General features: G+C 46.4%; 1 protein-coding gene across 2 annotated transcripts in view; it reads left to right on the top strand.

Moving 5' to 3' along the window:
• Positions 1-21761, top strand: part of LOC103060703 (cytochrome P450 2J5-like) — a 50508-nt gene that overhangs the window by 24731 nt on the left and 4016 nt on the right. For both annotated transcript variants that reach the window (XM_088132360.1, XM_088132359.1), the window contains 5 exons: positions 9676-9836; positions 10126-10302; positions 11299-11440; positions 12651-12838; positions 20454-20595. In XM_088132360.1, coding sequence (XP_087988486.1) covers positions 9676-9836; positions 10126-10302; positions 11299-11440; positions 12651-12838; positions 20454-20595 — 810 coding nt within the window. The remainder of the gene's footprint in view (positions 1-9675; positions 9837-10125; positions 10303-11298; positions 11441-12650; positions 12839-20453; positions 20596-21761) is intronic.

Raw genomic sequence — 21761 nt, forward strand, 5'->3', positions numbered from 1 at the left:
AAGATCATAATCTTTCAAGAGTTGTGAAAATCATGATTGCAAAATGTTGTAAGGTGTAGTAGTATGAACAAAGGTTTCTCTTGTAAAAGAGAGAGGCAAAAGAAGAAAAGAAAGAAAGAAAGAAAGAAAAAGAAAGAAAGAAAGAAAGAAAGAAAGAAAGAATATACAAAGATATGTCTCACCAGTTTTCCCCACATGCTGAAACACAAACTACCCAACACTTTCATGCAGTCTCCCCTGCCACAAAGGTGATAGAAACACAGAGAAAACCTGCATGCAGGGAAGGCTCTTTCCATCTTTTTGTGACCTGCTATTCCCAAACAGTTTGGTATCACTTGGTGGTGCTTTTCATGCTTGTTCCAATGTCCTAAACATGCTCTTAAAACTCTAAATATGCCCTTACTCATAGAAAGACCGGTGGTTCTTGATTTAGTGCCATAGTTTACCCAGATTCTTCAAACCAGTTTAAGCTTCTATGCTGATTAATTAAATACATTTTTAATTTTAGCATGAAAGTGATCAAAATCATATTCATTATTGTTAGGTTGTGCCCAATTCTCAATAAAGGAAATCGTCATTGAAACCAACACAGGTTCAAGAATAGGAATTTTTTATTGAAGAAAAACAGAAGCACACTTTAAACTGGCAAAAGGAAAAAAATAGCTGGAACTAAAGTGTCCCAGCCAAACCCCCAAATTTAAATCTCTTTCCTTTCCTCCCTCCCCCACAATCACGAGTCCCTCTTGCTCCAGGGTTGCAGCTCTCCAATTTCCGCTGTTGCCAGGTTTCTAATTGTCCCTGATGGCCTGGGAAATAGCTTGTCAGCAAAGAGCAGTCCTTGCTCCAATTTGCCCCCTCCCCTTGCCGGAATGGCCGAACTGCAGTGATTAAAGCCTACGTGCGATCGCAAGGATACTGACATGCCTCCCCCACAAAAAGAGGTACAGATCCGGACTCCATGGAGGGATCCTGTAGAAGGACAAGAGAAAGGAAAGAAAACAAACACACAATTCAACTCCTCTCGCTATCTAGGTTTTTTTTTTTTTTTAATAAAATTTTTTATTTTTTACAACAAACACAAAACATACATAAACAAACAAGAACATAGAAAAGCATAAAAAAAAATCTTCCATTTTATACCGTGTGTCAACCAGTTACCAACTCGTTGGTGCCCCTTTCATAATCTTAAATTCTCATATCTATTCAAAATATACTTGTGTACTCATCAATTAACAATTATTAATCATTCATAGCTAGTCTATAGAATCATTTATTACAAGAAATTTTAACTTTCAATAGGATTAGTAGTACATTTTCATCTATCGATTATATGTGTATATAATAATTGATATCAAATTTCTATTGTAAAATTTCCTAATCCATTACATTACTATATTTTCTCATCCAATCATTAATAAAACAAATCCCGTGTCATATACAATTACTTATCTTCTTATTCTAATTTCAAATCTCAATTTAACTCATCTCTGCACATTCCATAATTTTCAATAACTTCCTCCTGCATAGGTACTTTTTCATTCTTCCAATTCTTAAAAGTTACAGTTCTAACCACTATCAAAACATACTTAATTCTTCACTACATGTTTCAACAAAAATGTCTCTAGTTTAAAATCTATATGTTACTATATGCAACCATGTATAAATTTTAGTCTAATCTCTTAAAACATTTATGATCAAATACAATTTTTAACTATATATCTCAGTTTTATACTTTATTCCAGCGCTTGCATAATTTTAAGTTCACCCTTTTCATTCAATATCCCAAAACATCTAGCTGTTTATTCCTTTTTCTATATTATTGGATAAGAGAAAGCAATAATAAATGTCCTTTCAAACATTCTGCTTTTTGAAGCTTCTGTCAATTCCATCATTGTTGTATTCCCCTCATTTTTTCTTTAAGCATCTGAAGTAGTTTCTTTCAATATTGTTTTACTTCTTCTTTTTATACATTCTCTTAGTACGATTTTCCATTATAATCTTGTATAATCTTTTTCTCACCCTCAGTACCAAGAACAAGTCTGTCCCTCTTCATTTATCAGTTGATAAACCCTTTTAATTCTCAGTTTATAAGCCTCAGAATAATTCTGTTTAATGTCTCTGATTTCTTGTGCTATTTCTTCCTTTTCCATTGATCCCGTTTTATGTTTAATTAAGTCCATTTTAGCTTTAATATCTTTTTTTTCTTTTTTTTGCAGGAATTTCTGCAGCTCTTCTTCCAGTTTTTTATAATCATCCTCGATAGTTTAAAAATCTTTTTCTGCATTGTGTTTCTCGTATAGTCTATTATCTTGTATAAACCTTCATTGAGTCAAAGGATTCTTTATCTTTGTTCTTGCCAAGAGAAAGAGAAAAAAAAGCAAAAAAAAAAAAAAAAGAGGAGAGGAGAGGAAAGGCTGGATCTCTTTAAAAATCCAACTGGGGGGGGGGGGAATAGAGAGCAAAGCAGAGCTTCTAGCAGAAAGAAGAGCTACTGCCACTAATCAAGGCTCTTGTGACTAACTCAAACTTTCCATCTTGATATTTTCAAAGTTGCTTTCAACTCCACTTTCTTGTTTATTGTTATTCGGATGGCACCTGTATAAACGTGCACATCCCACTGTGAGAAGGCAGGGAGAAGTGAGGGCCTCAAACGAACCATGTTTGCTAGGGGAGAGCGCTGTGCACCATGGGGCAGCCTTGGGGGGGTGGCAGGAGGGAGGATGGGCAGAAGGCACACTCGCACCAGAGTGGAGAGGGACGGCAGGAGGGAGGAAAGACTGCAGGCAAGAGGCACGTTCGCTCCAGAGTGAAGAGAAACGGCAGGGGGCGGCTGTCGGGTCAAGTGGGTATTGGAATGTGTATTGCGCTGATTGGATTCGGAAAGTGGAATGTCTGCGGTTTTGCGGTTAATTAGCAGCGCTCCGGAGCGGTAAAAAAGGTGAGATTGTGAGCCAAGCCCTCGTAGGAGGGGGAGGACAGATAGGGGTATAAAAACCTGTCAGACCTTGCTTCGGGGTTCCTCCATTGCTGCGGGAGGGACCCACCTTTGCAAACGTGCCCAATAAAAACTTCTGTCTACTGGATAACCGAACCCGTGTCTGTCGTTTTCTGACAAAATTGGCGAGCCAGGCAGGAGTCCTCGACGTGGACCGGACTGTGGGGAACCGGTGAGTAATCGGCCGTAACACCCCGTTGAGGTGTCTCCCGTTTTCCCCGGAGTCGGGTCCAGGACGGGACTCCAATCGCCAGTCAGACAGAAGTAAAGAGGAAGTCGGCCGACGAGGGGACCTCTGGGAGGTCTGGTGAGTACAACCTACCCATAATCTCGGGGAGATTAGCGTGGTTACGAGGCGTTGGACGCCGCAAGGGGACAGAAGAGTCCGGGACCTTCTGTAAGGTGGGAAACGTAGTCAGGAAGGATGGGTAAGGCGCAGAGTAAGAGTGTAAGGCCAGGGGCCAGTGGGAAAAACGCAGTAGGGGGAATCCCCACGGATTCTCCATTAGGACAATTGTTGCAACAATGGGAGACACCCTGGTTGTGTCCATTCACCAGGGGTCTGGAAAAACCGACCATGATAACTTTGTGCACTAAAGAATGGCCAAAATATCCACTAGTGGACCCCGAATTCCCCTACCATTGGGATACTCTTGGAATCCCCAGTAATTACTGGGTGACCCAACTAAAAACTACATTGTGGAGCATAAAATGTTAACACAGGAACCCTATGTGGAAGTCTGGTTCCATGTTCATTGGGAGGGGCCTCGACCCAAGTTAGCCAAAATTTTTGTCCAAAAAGAACAGGAAGATGAGGAGGACCTCTGGCTGACTGGACCTCAATGGGGGCCGCCACCTCCTCCTCCTCCTCCTCTTCCTACCGCTCCCCCTCCGGCGCCCCCACCCTATCCCGGGCTGCGGAAAGAGCTGGACCAGCTGAACCAAGACATTCAGAACTTGCCCTTTATTCTAAGGTCGGCCAGTGCCTTCCCCGTCCGGGAAGTCCCGAACGGAACGAACGCACAGGGGGTGACCGTCACCAGTTACGTAACAGTTCCCATCAAACCCAGTGAGTTGAGGGAATTAAAAAGACCCTCCCTCGTATGCAAGAGAACGCCCATACCGCCGCCGAACAATTGGAACTTTTCTCGGCCCGGTGGAATACTCCTGGGGGAACTGAATTACATTTTAGCCCACCTCTATACGCCAGAAGAGAGGGGCCAGATTTGGCGAGCTGCGCTCGGGGCTTGGGAGCAAAGGAATGCAAATGTCCCAAATGCCCCGGCCGCAGATACTAAATTCCCTCTGGCAGACCCAAATTGGGATCCCAATAATGCTGAACATCGGGAGAACATGAGAGGAGTTTCCCCTGTACGACTAGGGGGGTCATGGTTCCCCAACCGGGACCCACGGGGAACCCTTGGTAAACATCACGGTGGGTCCCACTGGCGAGGAACAGCAGTTCCTCGTGGACACTGGAGCCTCTCGAACATCGCTGTGCCAACCGATCCCAGGGATTGCGAAAATCCCGGGGCACGTCGGTATCGGTGATGGGGGTGGGAGGCTCTCCGGTCAAGGCAGACGTACTGGAGGGAGTGAGACTGGAGTGGAATGGGAAGGAGGTAACTGCAGATGTGTTACTGATCCCACAGGCGAGAGTGAACTTGCTGGGAAGGGATCTAATGGGTAGTCTAGTAGTGGAGCTGTGGAATGTGGAACAGGCAGAAAGGATGTGTTTGTTGCGAGAGGCGGACGTGGAGGTTGTGAACCCTGAGGTATGGGCAGGGGAGGGGGGGGCGGGTCGGTTTCGCATCGCCCCAATTAGCATCCCCTTGAAACCAGGGGTTCCGGGCCCCTGGGGGTTCTCGGGTGCTGCAGTATGTGGATGATTTGTTGGTGTCTGGAGAGAAGGAAGTAAAGGTGAGAGAAGACTCAGTGGCTTTATTGAACTGGTTGGCTGAGGAAGGATTGAAGGTGTCAAAAGGGAAGGTCCAATTTGTGGAAAGGGAGGTCAAGTATTTAGGACATGTACTCCGGAAGGGCGAGAAGTTGATTGATCCTTCTCGGATACAGGGGATAATGCAGTTGAAGCCCCCTCATACTAAAACGGAGGTGCGGCGGTTTCTGGGTCTAGTAGGATATTGCCGGCTATGGATAGATGAGTACATGAGCAAGGCTCAGTTTCTGTATGAGAAGTTGAAAGGATCATCTGACAGGGTAGAATGGACAGACGGGGACACAGAGAAGTGGGGGAATTACGAAGGAGCCTGGTGACGGCCCCGGCTCTGGCTCTACCGAACTTGGCCACCTTTCACCTATACGTTACAGCCCATGGGGGAACTGCCATTGGAGTGCTGACTCAGAGACGGGCTGGGAAATATCAACCAGTGGCCTTCCTGAGCAAAGCCCTAGAACCAGTGGTGAGGGGATGGCCGACTTGTGTGCAGGCAGTGGCTGCCGCTGCTGTGCTAGTGACAGAAGGGAAAAACTCACTTTTGGGAGCCCCGTGATTGTCCATTCACCCCATCAGATCTTAAGTGTGCTTAGTCAGCAGGCGGCTGCTTGGATGACAGAAGGAAGGATGTTGAAATATGAGACAGTTCTCCGGATAAGTCCTGATGTGGTGGTAGGAACAGACAGGAATTTGAACCCAGCGGAGTTTCTTGCGGGGGAGCGGAAAGAATGGGAGCCGGCGGAGCACGAGTGCTCCACCCTGTTGCAGCTGCAAACAAAGACCCGGGAGGACCTGCAGGAGGTCCCGCTGGAGGAGGGTGAGGTCTGGTTTGTGGATGGGTCTAGCCGAGTAGAGCAGGGACAAAGGAAGTCAGGATATGCGATAGTGACGGCGGAGGGAGAGACAATAGAGAAGGGGGCACTACCAGCGGACTGGTCGGCTCAGCTGTGTGAAGTGCACGCTTTGAAACGGGCACTAGAGTTGGGAAAGGGAGTGTCCCTCACCGTCTACACAGACTCGCGATACGCCTGGGGAGTAGTGCACACTTTCGGGAAAATTTGGCTGGAACGGGGTTTACTCACAGCTGCTGGAAAGGGAAGGTTGCAGGGAGGAAGCAGGTCATTGGGTTACAATTGAGGGGACCCCAGTAGTGAGCCGTGCTGACATGAGGGGGATGGTGGAGAAACTGCACGAAGGGTCTCACTGGGGTGCAGGCTTTGATAGACACTGTAAAGCCGTGGTACTGGAGCCTGGGGGTTCGATGGGAACTCCACACCCCTTGGCATCCTGACTCCAGTGGGAAAGTGGGAAGGGCCAACGGGGTGTTGAAGCAACATCTCACCAAACTGGGATTGGAAACAGGGCTACCTTGGACAAAGACACTTCCGGTTGCCCTGCTTCGAATGCGGACAGCCCCTCGCAAGGATGTGGGGGTCTCCCCATTCGAGCTGATGATGGGAAGACCTTTCCTGGCTCCAATGGGAGAGCCTATCCCCGAGCTAAAGGATGCCTTCCTGAGAAAGTATCTCTTGGTACTGTCACAATCTCTCTTGTCTCTAAGAAAACAGGGACTCCTCGCTCAACGGCCCCCCTTGCTGAAAGACCAACACCCCCACAAGCCAGAGGATTGGGTCCTGATAAAGACGTGGAAGGATGAGAAGCTGAAGCCGTCTTGGGAGGGACCATACCAAGTTCTCCTGACAACTGAATCAGCGGTTCGGACCTGACAGGGGGGTTGGACCCACTACCATCGGGTTAAGCGAGCTCCCGACCCCCGACCATGGACTGCCCAACCGGGAGACGGACTCAAAGTAAAACTTAAAAGGAACTGAACTAAGGCAGGGGAGGAGATGACCAACATAAAGGCGTAGAATTGGCACAGACAGCTTTGATCACTGGGGATGATCCCCCGTGGGGGGGGATGTTCTATCATTTTGGGTCTTCTCCCACTCCAAGACCCTGGACTAATCAAAGGCAAATGGCTCTAAATCTCTTGGGGATAACCAATGCAACTCAATGTGTATATTTCAACAATACCCAGAACCGTACCCCCCCATTGCCCTCAAAAGGTCCTGCTTTCACTTGTGGAGGGGTCTATAATATCCCTTACGCCTCAACCCCTCTATACCTACCTAAAGGTTTCTTTTTGTTATGTGGACATGAAGCTTACACCTATGTTCCAGCCTATAGTTCAGGGGGCCCTTGTGCCATAGGGCGCCTGACCTCTCTATATGCCCTGCCTCCAATACAAGTGCACCCATCAAAAGAAAAAAGAAAAAGGGAGCTGCCATCTGATTGTGAGAGTGATGTGACACTCTTGTCTGAAACAGAAGCCATGGCTCTGGCCCTCTCCTTAGTAGGGGTTCCTGCACTGAGCGGAAGAACTTATCTGGACCTAAGGAAGGTGGCCTGCCTCCTGGCTAAAAGTGTCAACCTTACATCCTCTCTTATTGCAGCCCTCACTGAAGAAGTCACTGAGATCAGGAGGGCGGTCATTCAAAATCGGATAGCTATAGACTATCTCCTATTAAGGGCAGGACAAGGCTGTGAATCTTTTCAAGGTCTTTGTTGCTTTAACCTAACCAACAATGAGAATTATATTGAAGCAAAACTAGCCAAGTTGAAGACCTTAGCCTCTCGCATATCCGAGGATCCAGAGGGATGGAATTGGTCGTGGCTCACTAGTTGGTTACCTAACTTTGCTTGGTTAAAACAACTTTTTGTACTAGCCATTGGCTTCATTGCCTTACTGGTCCTAGTATGTTGCTTAATGCAATGCCTCCCTGCTTGTGGGAATTACCTGTCCCAGTGTGTGAAGCCCCGGGTCCGGGACGAGGGAGCAATCCTGTTAGCCAGGTTTGAGGCCCAACAGAGGCGTGAAAAGAAAAAGGGGGGATTGTGAGAAGGCAGGGAGAAGTGAGGGCCTCAAACGAACCATGTTTGCTAGGGGAGAGCGCTGTGCACCATGGGGCAGCCTTGGGGGGGTGGCAGGAGGGAGGATGGGCAGAAGGCACACTCGCACCAGAGTGGAGAGGGACGGCAGGAGGGAGGAAAGACTGCAGGCAAGAGGCACGTTCGCTCCAGAGTGAAGAGAAATGGCAGGGGGCGGCTGTCGGGTCAAGTGGGTATTGGAATGTGTATTGCGCTGATTGGATTCGGAAAGTGGAATGTCTGCGGTTTTGCGGTTAATTAGCAGCGCTCCGGAGCGGTAAAAAAGGTGAGATTGTGAGCCAAGCCCTCGTAGGAGGGGGAGGACAGATAGGGGGTATAAAAACCTGTCAGACCTTGCTTCGGGGTTCCTCCATTGCTGCGGGAGGGACCCACCTTTGCAAACGTGACCAATAAAAACTTCTGTCTACTGGATAACCGAACCCGTGTCTGTCGTTTTCTGACACCACTATCTTTTTAGAAAGCCCAGGGTCCTTGAGCATGCGTCACAATGAAAGAAAAAAGGCACTATATCGAGCCTCTAGATGGCAGTGCAACTTTCTTTCATTTACTTTCTCTTAACTCCACTTTCCCCATTTCAAAATCAAAAAATATAAATTTCTTATAACAATAAAGAAATCTTAGTCAAAAAAGAGGCTTAAGATAAAGAATTATTGAGTATTAAAAAGAAAAAGCCAGTCCAATTAAAAATATATTTTTTTTAAAAGAAAAAACATCTTGCCAATTCCACTAAAAAGGGAAAGTTAAAAAAAAAGATTTCCCCCCCCCTTTTTTTTTTTATAAGGCTCAATCTCGCCGCTTGATCCATTTTTCTTCACTTTTAACAATCTCTTTAAGTTACTTAAGGTGTTCTCTAAGAATAGTTGAATAGTAAAGGTCCATCTCACCCGGTTGACACCCCTCTCTTTCTTCTTCCTTTGGAGCTGTCCCGGCTTTCGCAGCCATTTTTGGCTGCCTCTCCTCCGCCGGCTTCAAGAGCTTCTCCCGGGATCAATCTGGGACTTGCGGCGGCCCTGAGATCCGCGGGACGCGCCCTTTGCGATCGCCATCTCTACGGGACGGCTTAGGTCCATCGGGACTGTCCGGGGGGGGAGATATTGGCTGCGATCCTGGGAGCCCAGGATCGCCCGCCGTACCGCCGCGACGCCAGCTCCGCCCTCCTCGCTATCTAGGTTTGTGTGATGGAATGGACTTATGAAGGCCATGCTCAGGGAGATAAGCGTGTTTTTAGCCCCCAACAGGAGCATGGGAAGTTCAAGAAGATGAGGCTGGCACCTCCCTAAGGAATTCACGGTGTTGTGGCTGGCTGGCTTGGGAACTTGGGTTGAGTCTGGTGAGATTCTGTCTTGAGCTGGAAACTAATAAATGCAACAGAACTGTATTTGCATTGTCTCTTGGAGTTCTTCAATCAAGCCTACGTGTGATTGCAAAGATTCTGACAGTTATGGAGTTTACCTGATCTACCCATTCTGGGCACATATATAAGCAAATTCTAAGAGAGAGGTTGAGTCTAAAGTTCCTGGAGAAAGGATATTGGAGACCAAGGAATTTCAGATGAAGTGCCTAGTCAAGGACATTGATAAATCTTTCCAATGATGTTGGCTATGCTAGAGTTCCTGTGTTTTGCACTCTCCACAGAAAGTCAACTTATTTAATAAAATGAAATAAACCAGGACCCAAATCTTTACCTCTGATAAGCTCTACCAGGCACCCAGGTTTGGTATAACAGGAAAAGCAGGATTCATATGAATATGAATGGAGATCTTTTTGTTTTCAGGGCAGCCATTTGACCCATCACTACCAATCATGAAATCAGTCTGCAATGTGATCTGTGCTGCAGCTTTTGGACATCTCTTTTCTGTGGAAGACAAGGATTTCCTGCAGTTGATGAAAGCCATTCAGATGGCCTTAGAATTCCTAGGCACCTTCTATTATCTAGTAAGTAGCAATATTCTTGTTTTTCGTCCTCCATCTTATTTTTCTGATCTGTGTCATTCTATTCAGGACTTTCCAGAGCAATGGATCTATGGTAATTAATACCATAGTTCATGCCTGGATCGCCCCGAGTCCTACCTCTCATGGACAAAAGATCAAGAATGTTTGCTGGCCATCTGGTATAGTTTGGCCCCTTAGCTTGATATAGTAATTCCTAGAAGGTGGTTGATGGCCCAGGTGGAAACACCTCCTTTGTTGTAACTGGATTTGTTCTCCTCTGTCTCTTTTGTAGTTCTATGAAGGTTTCCCATGTATCATGAAACATTTGCCAGGTCCTCACCAGGCTGTCATATCTGCTGGGAATTCGATCATTTCTTTTGCAAAGAAGGAGATTAAACAGCATAAGGAGAACCAGAACCTGCATGAACCACAGGACTTCATTGATTTCTATTTATTTCAAATGGATAAAGTAAGCATTTGCATTGTAGGGGAATACTGCTTGATCAAGAATCAGTGCATAACTCCCATTTATTACTGAGCATTCTTCTATAGAATCATTCATAAGATTCCCAGGGTGAGCTATAATAAAAAATGGTAAATTGATACATACTATACATATAAAGATAAGAATAAAGTTGTTACAAAAAGCATTTGATAATGTTCCTTAGTAAAGGGTTTTGAGTAAATTGATGATGATGATGATGATGAACCATTACTGCATTCCCTAAAAAATAAACCCCAGACAAGGGTAAACACTAAGCAAAATTAGCAAGTTGAGTGAAAGCAGCTACTAGATATTTAACTGACATTAAGAACACATTATTTCACACGCTAGATGGGGTTGGGAAGTTTGTGGTGGTCCATGAAATCCACTGATTGTTTTCAAATGAAATATGAATAAGACCATCCTATTAAGCCATAATATAGAATATTCAGGGGAGGTGGGCAGTGGAATATAACATATTGTGTGAACAGAGGTATTCTGTTTCATTAGCTGGGGTATAGGATTTATTGCATTTTATGAACCTAGCCAGTAGGGATGGAACTGCATGTTTATGAAATTCGCTTCCACTTGTGATGGATAGGCTGGTTCTCCAATACAAAGCTAAGTTAGATATCTCCTTTCACCCTGCAAGATTACATTATCCACATAGAACACTGAAATGGGTAGAAACGTTCTTCCTCTAATGATCATCCTACCAGAGCCATTTTGTATAGCATTCTCAATTCAGAGATTAACTAAGGTGTCCCAACTGCTTCTAATGCTTCCTTCTACTGATGTCTTCAATTTAGAACTAATCCGAATTTTACGTTCATCCTCCTCAATACCACCCTGATGGTTTGGGCAATAGCGCCATTGTCCCCAGACAAGATGGCCATGGAGGAGAACAGGGAGATATTTAAGTTGGCAAGTACTGGCAACAGTAGGAAAATGCCATTTCAGCTTTATTACTGTTAATTCTAGAGCAAGGATGATCCCAATTCTACCTATGATGAAGACAACTTGGCTCATTGTATTGTTGACCTCTTTGTTGCTGGGACAGACACAACCTCAGCTTCTCTCCAATGGGCATTGCTTCTCATGGCCAATCATCTGGAGATCCAAGGTGAGGCAGAGTGATGCAGTGGTGACAATAAGAACAAAAGAGCTCATTCCAGGGATTATGTTTTGTTTATTTATTACAGTGTTCCTATTTAAATTAATGCTATGGAGGAGAAAGCATTACCTTTAATTCAACTTTCATACAATACAAGGACTACAAAAACCACTTTGTAGGACCAACAGATAGAAAATGTCAGAACACATCCATAAATATGACTCGGCTGTCAAAAGACATGAGGAAGATTTCTTAATTTCATAGCACATAGACAAGTGCAACCCCAGTTAAGGTTGGGAAACTGGATACAGGTTAGACCAAACCAGCTCTAAGAATGCAAGAGATTTCCTCAAAGCCTGGCACTCTGACTAATTAGCCATCAACAGATTTATAGAAATAAATTCCATGGATGGAACAATGAAAGTGAACAAGTCAAAGAAAGCCAATCAGCCATGAGCACATCCTTCTCACAACTTCTCCTATTCTTCTCACATAGATTTAGCATTTAATTTTAGGGATCTGGAAAGAAGAATTAGAAATAAGATCTAAGTTAGAAATCAATATAGATCTGTTAGTATACAGTAGTACTTATCAAGTTCAGACTTGACTTTGTGTAATAAAATTCTCCCTTACTCTGGAGGGAGATAATATTAAACACATCTGGAATCCAAGACTTGATGTGTCTCTGAGTCTGGGATCAATCCAATTGTCACCAGAGTAAACAAATTTACCAGTATAAGTATATGGGTTGTGGCATGTGGGGAGGCCTGTCTTGGCTCCCGTGCTTTGAAACATTCTACATCGCCCCCCCATCCCTCCTTCATTTTGCAAGGAAGTTCCTCATTATTCAGCATCCCATTGGTCTTGTAGATTGTGGGCATCCATTGTAGACAGGAGGTCCTTACTATAACCTCTTCTTTTTAGATTATTTTCTCTGTTTGATTTCTTTGTTGTACACTGCCAGAATTTTCACTGATTAGGGTCATCTACTAAATCAGTAAATAAATAAATAATTACATAATTACATAAGCAAGCAAGTTTTCCTTGATGCCAGGATTTTACTCTCCAGGTCACTTACTATTCAGGGCTGTTTTGCTTTTAATGGCGATCATATGAAACCCTTTGATATGCAGAATAATAGCTCTTGGTTTACCTTTTTCTTTTGGAAGAGAAATTGAAGGGACTGAAATTAAACCCCTTTTTTTACTCTTTTTCTCAGATAAAGTCTACATGGAGCTGGAAGAAGTCTTTGGTTCATCTCACTCAATCTGTTATGAAGATCGGAAGAGAATGCCATACACCAACGCTGTCATTCATGAAATCATGCGAAGTAAATATGTGCTATTTCATGGACTTCCAAGAAAATGTGTGAAGGATGTCTATCTGAATGGTTTTCTCATTTCCAAGGTACAGAATATGGATCTTTCTGGGTTCCTGGGGTTTAAACTTACTGCAAAGTTTAAGGGCTCCACCCTCATGTAGGAAATGTGACTTAGCTCCGTCCATCCATCCATCCATCCATCCATCCATCCATCCATCCATCCATCCATCCATCCATCCATCCATCCATCCATCCATCCATCCATCCATCTATCTATCTATCTATCTATCTATCTATCTATCTATCTATCTATCTATCTATCTATCTATCTATCTATCTATCTAATCTCTCACCCCTATCGATGGTATGTGTCTTCCTCAATCTCTGGTTCTCTACCTGGGAGTTTGAGGGTTCTGTGCAGTATTCCTAGCCCTGCACTCTTCTGGACAGAGAGCTCTGATGTTGTTCCTGGTATCTGTGTGAGGCACTCTCCCAGCTTAGGAGTCACAGCTATCTATCTGTGAGTAACTGGTGTTTTGAGCCTCTGGTGTTTTGAAACTCTGGCGGCTGGGATGCCTGATAGAACTGTCCATGTTGTGGAGAGGCAGGTTATTGGCCAGTAGTTGGATGGTGCTGTTCCCTTGTGAGGGACTTTCATGATCAGCACTGTCCTTCCTTGTGTTAGCCAGTCTGGGTGGGAGCCTGCTGCTAGCAGTTGGTTCATCTGTGCTGCTAGGCGTTCATGCACTGCTGCTAGTTTCTTTAGCCAGTAGGTGTGGATCATGTCCAGGCCAGGTGCTGTCCAGCTTGTCATGTTTTTGACCCGCTGTTGGATGTCTGCTACTGTGATGGTGACTGGTTCCTGTGCTGGGAGATTGCTGTGGTCTGCTTTCAGGTTCTGCAGCCACTTTGCACTGGTGTTATGTGTTTTCTCTTTCTCCCATATGTCCTTCCACTACTGTTCAGTTTCCGCTGCTGGTGGCTCAGCTGTTACTGTGTGGTTCCACTGCAGCTGGGAGTGCACTTTGGATGGTTCTTTGGAGAACAGGGCATTTATCTTCTTGGCCTCTGCTTCTCTAGTGTATCTCCTTAGTGCTGTGAGCCTTTGTTTAGCAGTCTCTTGGGGTTCAGATGGAGTCAGGCCCAGATATTTTTTCAGTAGCCGAGTCTTATCCTTAATCTCCACACCCTTCTGTAGTTCCACTAGCTGACTGACTTCTCTCTGAGTTGTCTTGATCTTAGCCTCCAATCTCCTTTTACAGGAGGGGTATGTACTGCTGTTCTCCAAGATTGTGTAGCTAAGCGTTTCCAGGATTACAGATATATGTATCTATCTATCCCCTCTGACCCCTTTGGGTGGTATCTGTCTTCCTCAATCTCAGCTCCTCTACTGGAGGCCTGGGAGCTTGAGGGTTCTGTGCAGCATCTTAGCCTTTCCTAGCACTGCACTCTTCTGGACAGAGAGCTCTGAGGTTGTCTGCGATCAGTTGGAGCCACTCTCCCAGCTTAGGAGTCACAGCCCTGAGTGTTCCTTCCACTACTGGGACCACTTTGGCCCTTACTTTCCAATCCTTTCTTGGCCTTTTGGCTAAGGTCAAGTGTAGTGTGTGTAATATATATATTGTGTGTAATACATATATTGGGCCTAGTGCATTGTGTGAATCCAAGCAATTAGAGCTAAGTCAGTAAAACATGGTTGAGCAAACTATACTTAGCACAATGTATTGACTCAGCAGATGTTCACTCATTTTTTAATTTCACAAATGAACAGAGCTGTGTCAGAACCTCAAGTATACATTTTCCAGATAGTGGCTGTGGTTCACAGAACAAGTTTAAGCACTCAGGTAAAAACCTAGCAGATGGATTTGCATGGCATGATACACTGGCTGAGATATTTTGTGGTGGAGTGTTGTGTGGCTGTTTTCCTCTCCAGCAAGCAAGTGCTACCCACAAGTGTTGCAAGGGAAGTGTTTGTGAATGTGTACGAGTCTTGTGGAGAGTGGGAATCCTTGCTTCTCTCCCCTGCCAAGGGCAGATCCTTCCAGCCAGAGAATCTGCAGAAAAGATCATCTCTGAAAGGCCTAGATCTATGATAGGTAGCATGCGTGCAGCTGTGAGCCAAGAGCTGTGGGCCGGAGGGTGAGGGCAGGGATTGCCAAGGTGGGAGATGGCAGTGGTGACCAGTAGGAATACTGACCTCATGGAATGTATTCCTTACAGGTCAACAAAATAAAACAAAACAACTTATTTTGGGGGGCAGCTCCTCAGTTTACTGGAGATGAAGCACCAAATAGTGTCTGGAGTACTGGTGGAGGACGTCTGGAAGTAAAGCCAACCAAGAATGGTTATGAAAAGGGAGGAGAAGCGTTCTTATGTACCAACTTTGATACCTGGACCTGTCATACAATAAAAGACATTGATTAGATGTGAGAAAAGGCAGACACCCTTAAAATATATTGCATCTCCTTCTTTCCCACCTGGGCTTGCTTCTTTAACACTTGCAACACTCCAGGACTTCAGAATACAGCCCTATTGTTTGATACAGGTCCAGTGAAGATGCCAGGGGTACAGTCTTGCCTGATTATCTGGGAACGGTTTGAATCTGTTGGGACTGAGGAAGTGGACAGGATCCTTATGACCGTGAACTCAGCCACCTGCTGTCTTAGATCTATGCCCCTCCTGGCTAGTTAAGGCTGCCTGGGGGATGTTGTGTAGTTGAGTTTTAGTGGTGGTTAATTCATCCTTGAGAGAGGGGGTTGTTCTGCTGCTCCTTAAGGAGGCTTTGATTCACCCCCTTGTCAAAAAGCCATCGCTGGATCCCACCCTATTGGACAATTTTCATCCAGTATCTAACTTCCCTTTCTAGGGAAGGTTGCGGAGAAGGTGGTTGCGCAGCAGCTTCAGCGGGTCCTGGATGAAGTGGATTATCTGGACCTTTTCCAGTCAGGTTCAGGCCAGGGCATGGGACAGAAACGGCCTTGGTCATGCTTTTGGATAATCTCTGGCAGTAGGGGACAGAGATAGTGCGTTGTCCTTGCCCTAGTTGACCTCTGGGTGGCTTTCGAACCCATCAGCCATGGTATCCAGGATCGGCTCAGGTGACTACGGGTGGATGGCACGGTGTTGATCTGGTTTACCTCCTTTCCCCAGGGTCGATTCCAGTCAGTGGTGATTGGGGAGGAGAGGTCCTGCCCTCAGCCGCTACTATGTGGGATGCCACAGAGTTCGGTGCTCTCTCCTCTCCTTTTGAACATCTACATGAGGCCCCTAGGTGAGCTCATCGATCGCCATGGGGTGAAATATCATCACTATGCTGATGATACCCAGTTATATATGGTGGGAGCTGGAGGGTGGGCCATCTTCGGGGAAGACGCCCCCGGTGTGTGTTACCGGTGGCATGTTCCAGCCCTCCTGGCTCATTCCCAGGACCTGGTCAGCAGGTTCGTAGGAGTCCTGTCCTTCAGCTGCTGCTGCTTAATGCCAGGTCGGTTAACAACAAGCCCCCCCCCATATGTGACTTGATCACCGAGGTGGGGGCAGACCTGGCATGCATTACCAATACCTGGCTGAGGCCCGAGGGGCCGATACCCCTCATAAATGTGCCCAGCTGAGTTCATGGTGTAGCACCAGCTGAGATGCCAGGGCAGGAGAGGAGGGGTGGCTGTTGTGATCTGGGAATCTCTAGTGGCCTTCAGGGGCATTGCTCCACAAGTTTCTGGCTGTGAGACCCTGTTCATTAGGTTGAGTTCCTGTGAACAGTTGGGAGTTCTGCTATTGTACCAGTCTCCCTGCTGCATGGCAGCCTCCCTGCCTGAGCTGCTGGAGGCCACCTCGGGGCTGGTGGTGGAGTTCCCCAGGCTTATAGTTCTGGGGGACTTGAAACTGCTGTCCCTGGGACGGTCCTCGGAGGCGGGTCAGGAGTTCATGGCTACCTTGGCTGCTGCCTGGAACAGGGAGGCGGCTGGGGCCTTGGACAGGATTGCCCCTATGCGACCTCTTTTGCCACATCAGGCCCGATAGTCCATGTGGTTTACGGAGGAGTTGAGGGTGCTGAAGAGGGTGAGGAGACATCTGGAGCACCACTGGAGGAAGACAAAGACCGAATCTAATCGAACACAGGTTAGAGCCGCTATCTAGGCCTACATTGTGGCAATAAGAGCGGCGAAGCGCAAATACTTCTCCGCCCTTATCGCGTCCGCAGAATGCTGCCCGGTGGCCCTGTTCCAAATCACTAGGTCCCATCTTGGCAAGGGGGATGTGGGGGTTTATTTGCAGGGCCAAGTGGAGGAATTTTCAGAGCGTCTGCAGGACAAAGTCACTCGGATTTGTTCCAAGTTAGACTCCAAGTGTGGGGCAGGCTCTGGGGAGATACCGGGGGACCATTCTTACCCAGTTATCTGGGAACAGTTTGATCCTGTTGATCCTGCGGAAGTGGACAGGATCCTAGGGACTGTGAAGGCCAGCACTAGCCATCTTGACCCATGCCCCTCCTGGCTGGTGAAAGCAGCTTGGGAGGTGACATGTGGTTGGATCCAGGCAATGGTTAATTCATCCTTGCAGGAGGGAGTGTTTCCAGCTGCCTTTAAGGAGGCGTTGGTGCACCTCCTCCTCAAGAAACCCTCCCTGGATCCTACTGTACTGGACAATTTTCGTCCAGTCTCCCACCTCCCCTTTTTGGGGAAGGTGGTTGAGAAAATGGTGGCATCACAGCTCCAAAGGGTTCTGGAGGAAACGGATCATCTGGACCCCTTCCAGTCAGGTTTCAGGCCCGGTTATGGAACGGAAACGGCTTTGGTCGCACTTATGGATGATCTCTGGTGGGAGCAGGATGGTGGAAGTGCGACCATCCTAGCTCTCCTTGATCTCTTAGTGGCTTTCAATACTGTCAACCATGGTATCCTGTTGGGATGACTCAGGGAAGTGGGGGTAGGTGGCACAGTGTTGTGCTGGTTCACCTCCTTTCTTCAGGGCCGATCCTAATCGGTGGTGATAGGGAGCGAGAGGTCCCATCCTCGGCCCCTCCTTTGTGGGGTGTTGCAGGGTTTGGTACTCTCTTCTCTCCTTCTCAACATCTACATGAAACCACTGGGTGAGACCATCCACCATCATGGGATGAGGTATCATCAGTATGCTGATGATACGCAATGATACATCTCGATCCCAGGTGAAGTAAGTGGTGCTGTGACCACCCTTTTGCAGTACCTGGAGCCTGTAAGGGTCTGGATGGGGAAGAACAGGCTTCAGCTGAACCCTGGTAAGACAGAGGGGCTGTGGGTTAATAGCTCCTCTGTATCTGGGACTTTGTCATCTTTGGTGCTCAATGGGGTAGCACTGCCCTAGACAGACCCAGGGCATAATCTGGGGCTCCTGCTAGACTCACGGCTCCTGCTTGAAGAGCAGGTGGCAGCCGTGGCCAGGAGGGCCTTTGTGCAACTTTGGGTTGTGCATCAGTTACACCCTTTCCTGAATCGTGATGCCCTTCGAACAGTCACTCATGCCCTTGTTATCTCCCAGATAGACTACTGCAATGCACTCTACATGGGGCTACCCTTGAAGAGTATCCGGAAGCTTCAGTTGGTCCAGAATGCAGCCGTGAGGGCTATTTTTGGAGCCCCAAGAAGGGTCCATGTAACGGCATTGGTCCGCGAGCTGCATTGGGTACCAGTTTGCTTCGAGGTCCAATTCAAGGTGTTGGTTATCACCTTTAAAGCCCTACATGGCATGGGACCAGGTTACCTAAAGGACCGCCTCTCCCCCATGACTTTGACCCGTCCCACCCAATCACACAGAGAGGGCATGTTTCGGAACCCCTCAGTAAAAGAACTCCAATTAGCGGGGTCCAGAAGGCGGGCCTTCTCTGTGGTAGTCCCCACTCTTTGGAACATTCTTCCCCCAGAGGTGTGATTGGCCCCCTCATTCCTGGCCTTCCGAAGGGCTTTGAAGACCTGGTTCTGTCACTTGGCCTGGGGTGGGGAGGGAATACTTCAAGCGTGGGGATGGCTAGCCCCATAGAGGCCTGCTGTCTTCAGCCCCAGATTCTTCATCTTCTTGGACTCTCCTTTTCCTCTTTTTAGTAATGTTTTTAAATTTTGATGTTTTATGTATTTATATGTATTTATGGTTTTAATGTTTTATGTGAGTCACCCAGAGTCCCTCACTGGGGGGAGATGGGCAGGTGAGAAATTTAATAAAGAAACAAAGAAACAAACAAATAAATAAAATATATCTCTGCCCCTGGTGAATTAAGCAATGCTGTTCCATCTTATCCCAGTGCCTGGAGGCTGTGAGTGTCTGGAAAGGGAAGGACAGGCTTCAGCTGAACCCTGGCAAGCCTGAGTGGCTCTGAGTTTTTGGGCCTTCTGGACCTGCGACTTTACCATCTTTGGTACTGGATGAGGCAGCACTACCTGACAGACCTAGTGATGGAATCTGGGTCTCCTTCTAAGTTCATGACTCTTGCTCAAGCAGCCGTGGCTAGGAGGGCCTTTGCATAGCTTCGTATGATGTACCAGTTGCACCCTTTCCTGGAGCATGGGGCTCTACTCACAGTTATGCATGCCCTGGTCACCTCCAGAGTGGATTACTGTAATGCACTGTACATGGGGCTACCCTTGAAGAGCAGCTGGAAGCTTCAACTGGTAAAGAGTGTGGCTGTACAGACAGTTATGGATGTCCCCAGGATGGCACACGTTACACCTTTGTTCTGTGAGCTACATTGGTTGCCGGGCTGCTTCCAGGTGCAATTCAAGGTGCTGGTTTTGACTTTAAAGCCCTACATGGCACAGGGCCAGGTTATTTGAGGGACTGCCTCTTCCTGACTACATGTATCTGTCCTATGAGGTCCAGCAGCAAGGATATGTTGCAGGTCCTGTGTGCTAAAAGGTTCCATCTGAAGGGACCCAGAAGACGTGCTATTTTTAAGGTGGCTCCCACCCTCGGGAACATCATTCCCATCAAGGTGAGGTGGCCCCATCCCTGCTAGCCTTCGATCAGCATTGACTGAAATTGAGATTTTCCATTCGCTGAGTGAGGGAGGGAAAGCTTTGTGACTTTATGGCTATTACAATATCTTTAATATAAAAATTTAATAAAAAAGGGGCAAGTAAACAGCCCTGTTTGACTCTTCTGTCCAAAGAAATAGGATCTGACAGAGACCTTTGCGGGCCCTTTCTTACTCTTGCCATGAGATCAGTTTGTAATTGAATTATTAGTTTGAGAAGGTGCCTATCGGTGTCTGTCTTTGCAAATTTACCCCATAACAGGGACCTGCCAACTGAATCAAAGGCAGGGCTAACAGCAACAAAGGTGCTATTGAGTTGTCTGTGTATCCGTTGGTATATTTCTCTCTGAAAGAGAGCTTTCAGAGTGGTGCAGCGATCTACTTGCTATGTCCTTTGCAATGGAAAAAATTTGTTTCTGTCTCCAAGCAGCTGGCCACCCTGGTAAGATACTTGATTCAGTCGAGGCTATTATCAGCTCAGTATATGAACAGTTATAAATAGAGGAAAAATATTGGGTCCAGGTTTGTGGTGGGATTCATGCGTGGATCATTTGGGATGATTAACTCCCAAATCTGTTAAATGTGCTAGTGTCTTCTCAATTAAGTGCATATGGGGTTGAATAATACAAAGAATAAAAATGGGATCGCCAGAAACAATTGGTTTGTCCAGATGTTGAAATATGCTAATTTTGTCGTTACAGGGAGCTGTTATTATTCCAGACTTACGTTCTGTTCTTTTGGATCCTGAACACTGGGAGACACCTGAAGAGTTCAACCCAAATCATTTTTTGGACAAAGAAGGACATTTTGTACTAAAAGAAGCATTTCTTCCCTTTGGAGCAGGTAAATTGTAATAATGGAGTTAATGGTTTTAGGAGGGATGTGTATGAAAAAGAAAAAGAAAAATTGGTCTGGGACATGTGGGGACTTGGCCAGTGTAAAATGAAGGGCTCTCTTTCCTCAACCTGCTTAACTGGATCAATGGAAGGAGAGATTAATGTTCACTGGAACTCTAGAAAGAGTTAATTGACCCAGAAAAGTAAACCCCTGGCGTTGGTTGTTGTTGGTTGTTCAATCGTTAAGTCGTGTCCGACTCTTCGTGACCCCATGAACCATATTGCGCCAGGCCTTCCTGTCCTTCACTGCCTCCCTGAGTTTGCTCAGTTTCATGCTCATTGCTTCAGTGATGCTATCTAACCATCTCATCCTCTGCCGTCCTCTTCTCCTTTTGCCTTCAATCTTTCCCAGCATCAGGGTCTTTTCCAAAGAGATCTCTCTTCGCATTAGGTGACCAAAGTATCTGAGCTTGAGCTTCATTATCAGTCCTTCCAATGAGCAATCAGGGTTGATTTCCTTTAAGATTGACTGGTTTGACCTCCTAGCAGTCCAGGGGACTCTTAAGAGTCTTCTCCAGCACCACAGTTCAAAGGCATCAATTCTTCGGCGCTCAGCCTTCTTTATGGTCCAGCTCTCTCAGCCATACATTACTACTGGAAAAACCATAGCTTTGACTATGCGGATCTTTGTCGGCAAGGTGACATCTCTGCTTTTTAATATGCTATCTAGGTTTGCCATAGCTTTCCTCCCAAGGAGCAAGCGTCTTTTAATTTCATGGCTGCAGTCTCTGTCTGCGGTGATCTTGGAGCCCAAATAAATGAAGTCTGTTACTGCTTCCATTTCTACCCCTTCTATTTGCCAGGAATTGATGGGTCCAGATGCCATGATCTTAGTTTTTTTAATGTTGAGTTTCAAGCCAGCTTTTGCACTCTCCTCCTTCACCCTCATCAAGAGGCCCTTTAGTTCTTCTTCACTTTCTGCCATTAGGGTGGTATCGTCTGCATATCTGAGGTTATTGATGATTCTCCCTGCAATCTTAATTCCGGCTTGTGATTCTTCCAGCCTGGCATTTCTCATGATGTACTCTGCATATAGGTTAAATAAGCAGGGTGACAGTATACAGCCTTGTCGTACTCCTTTCCCTATTTTGAACCAATCGGTTGTTCCATGAC

The sequence above is a fragment of the Python bivittatus genome, unplaced genomic scaffold, assembly GCF_059951505.1.
Source record: "Python bivittatus isolate LINGU-HERP-01145 unplaced genomic scaffold, Pbiv_v1 ctg000980_np1212, whole genome shotgun sequence".
Lineage (NCBI taxonomy): Eukaryota > Metazoa > Chordata > Lepidosauria > Squamata > Pythonidae > Python > Python bivittatus.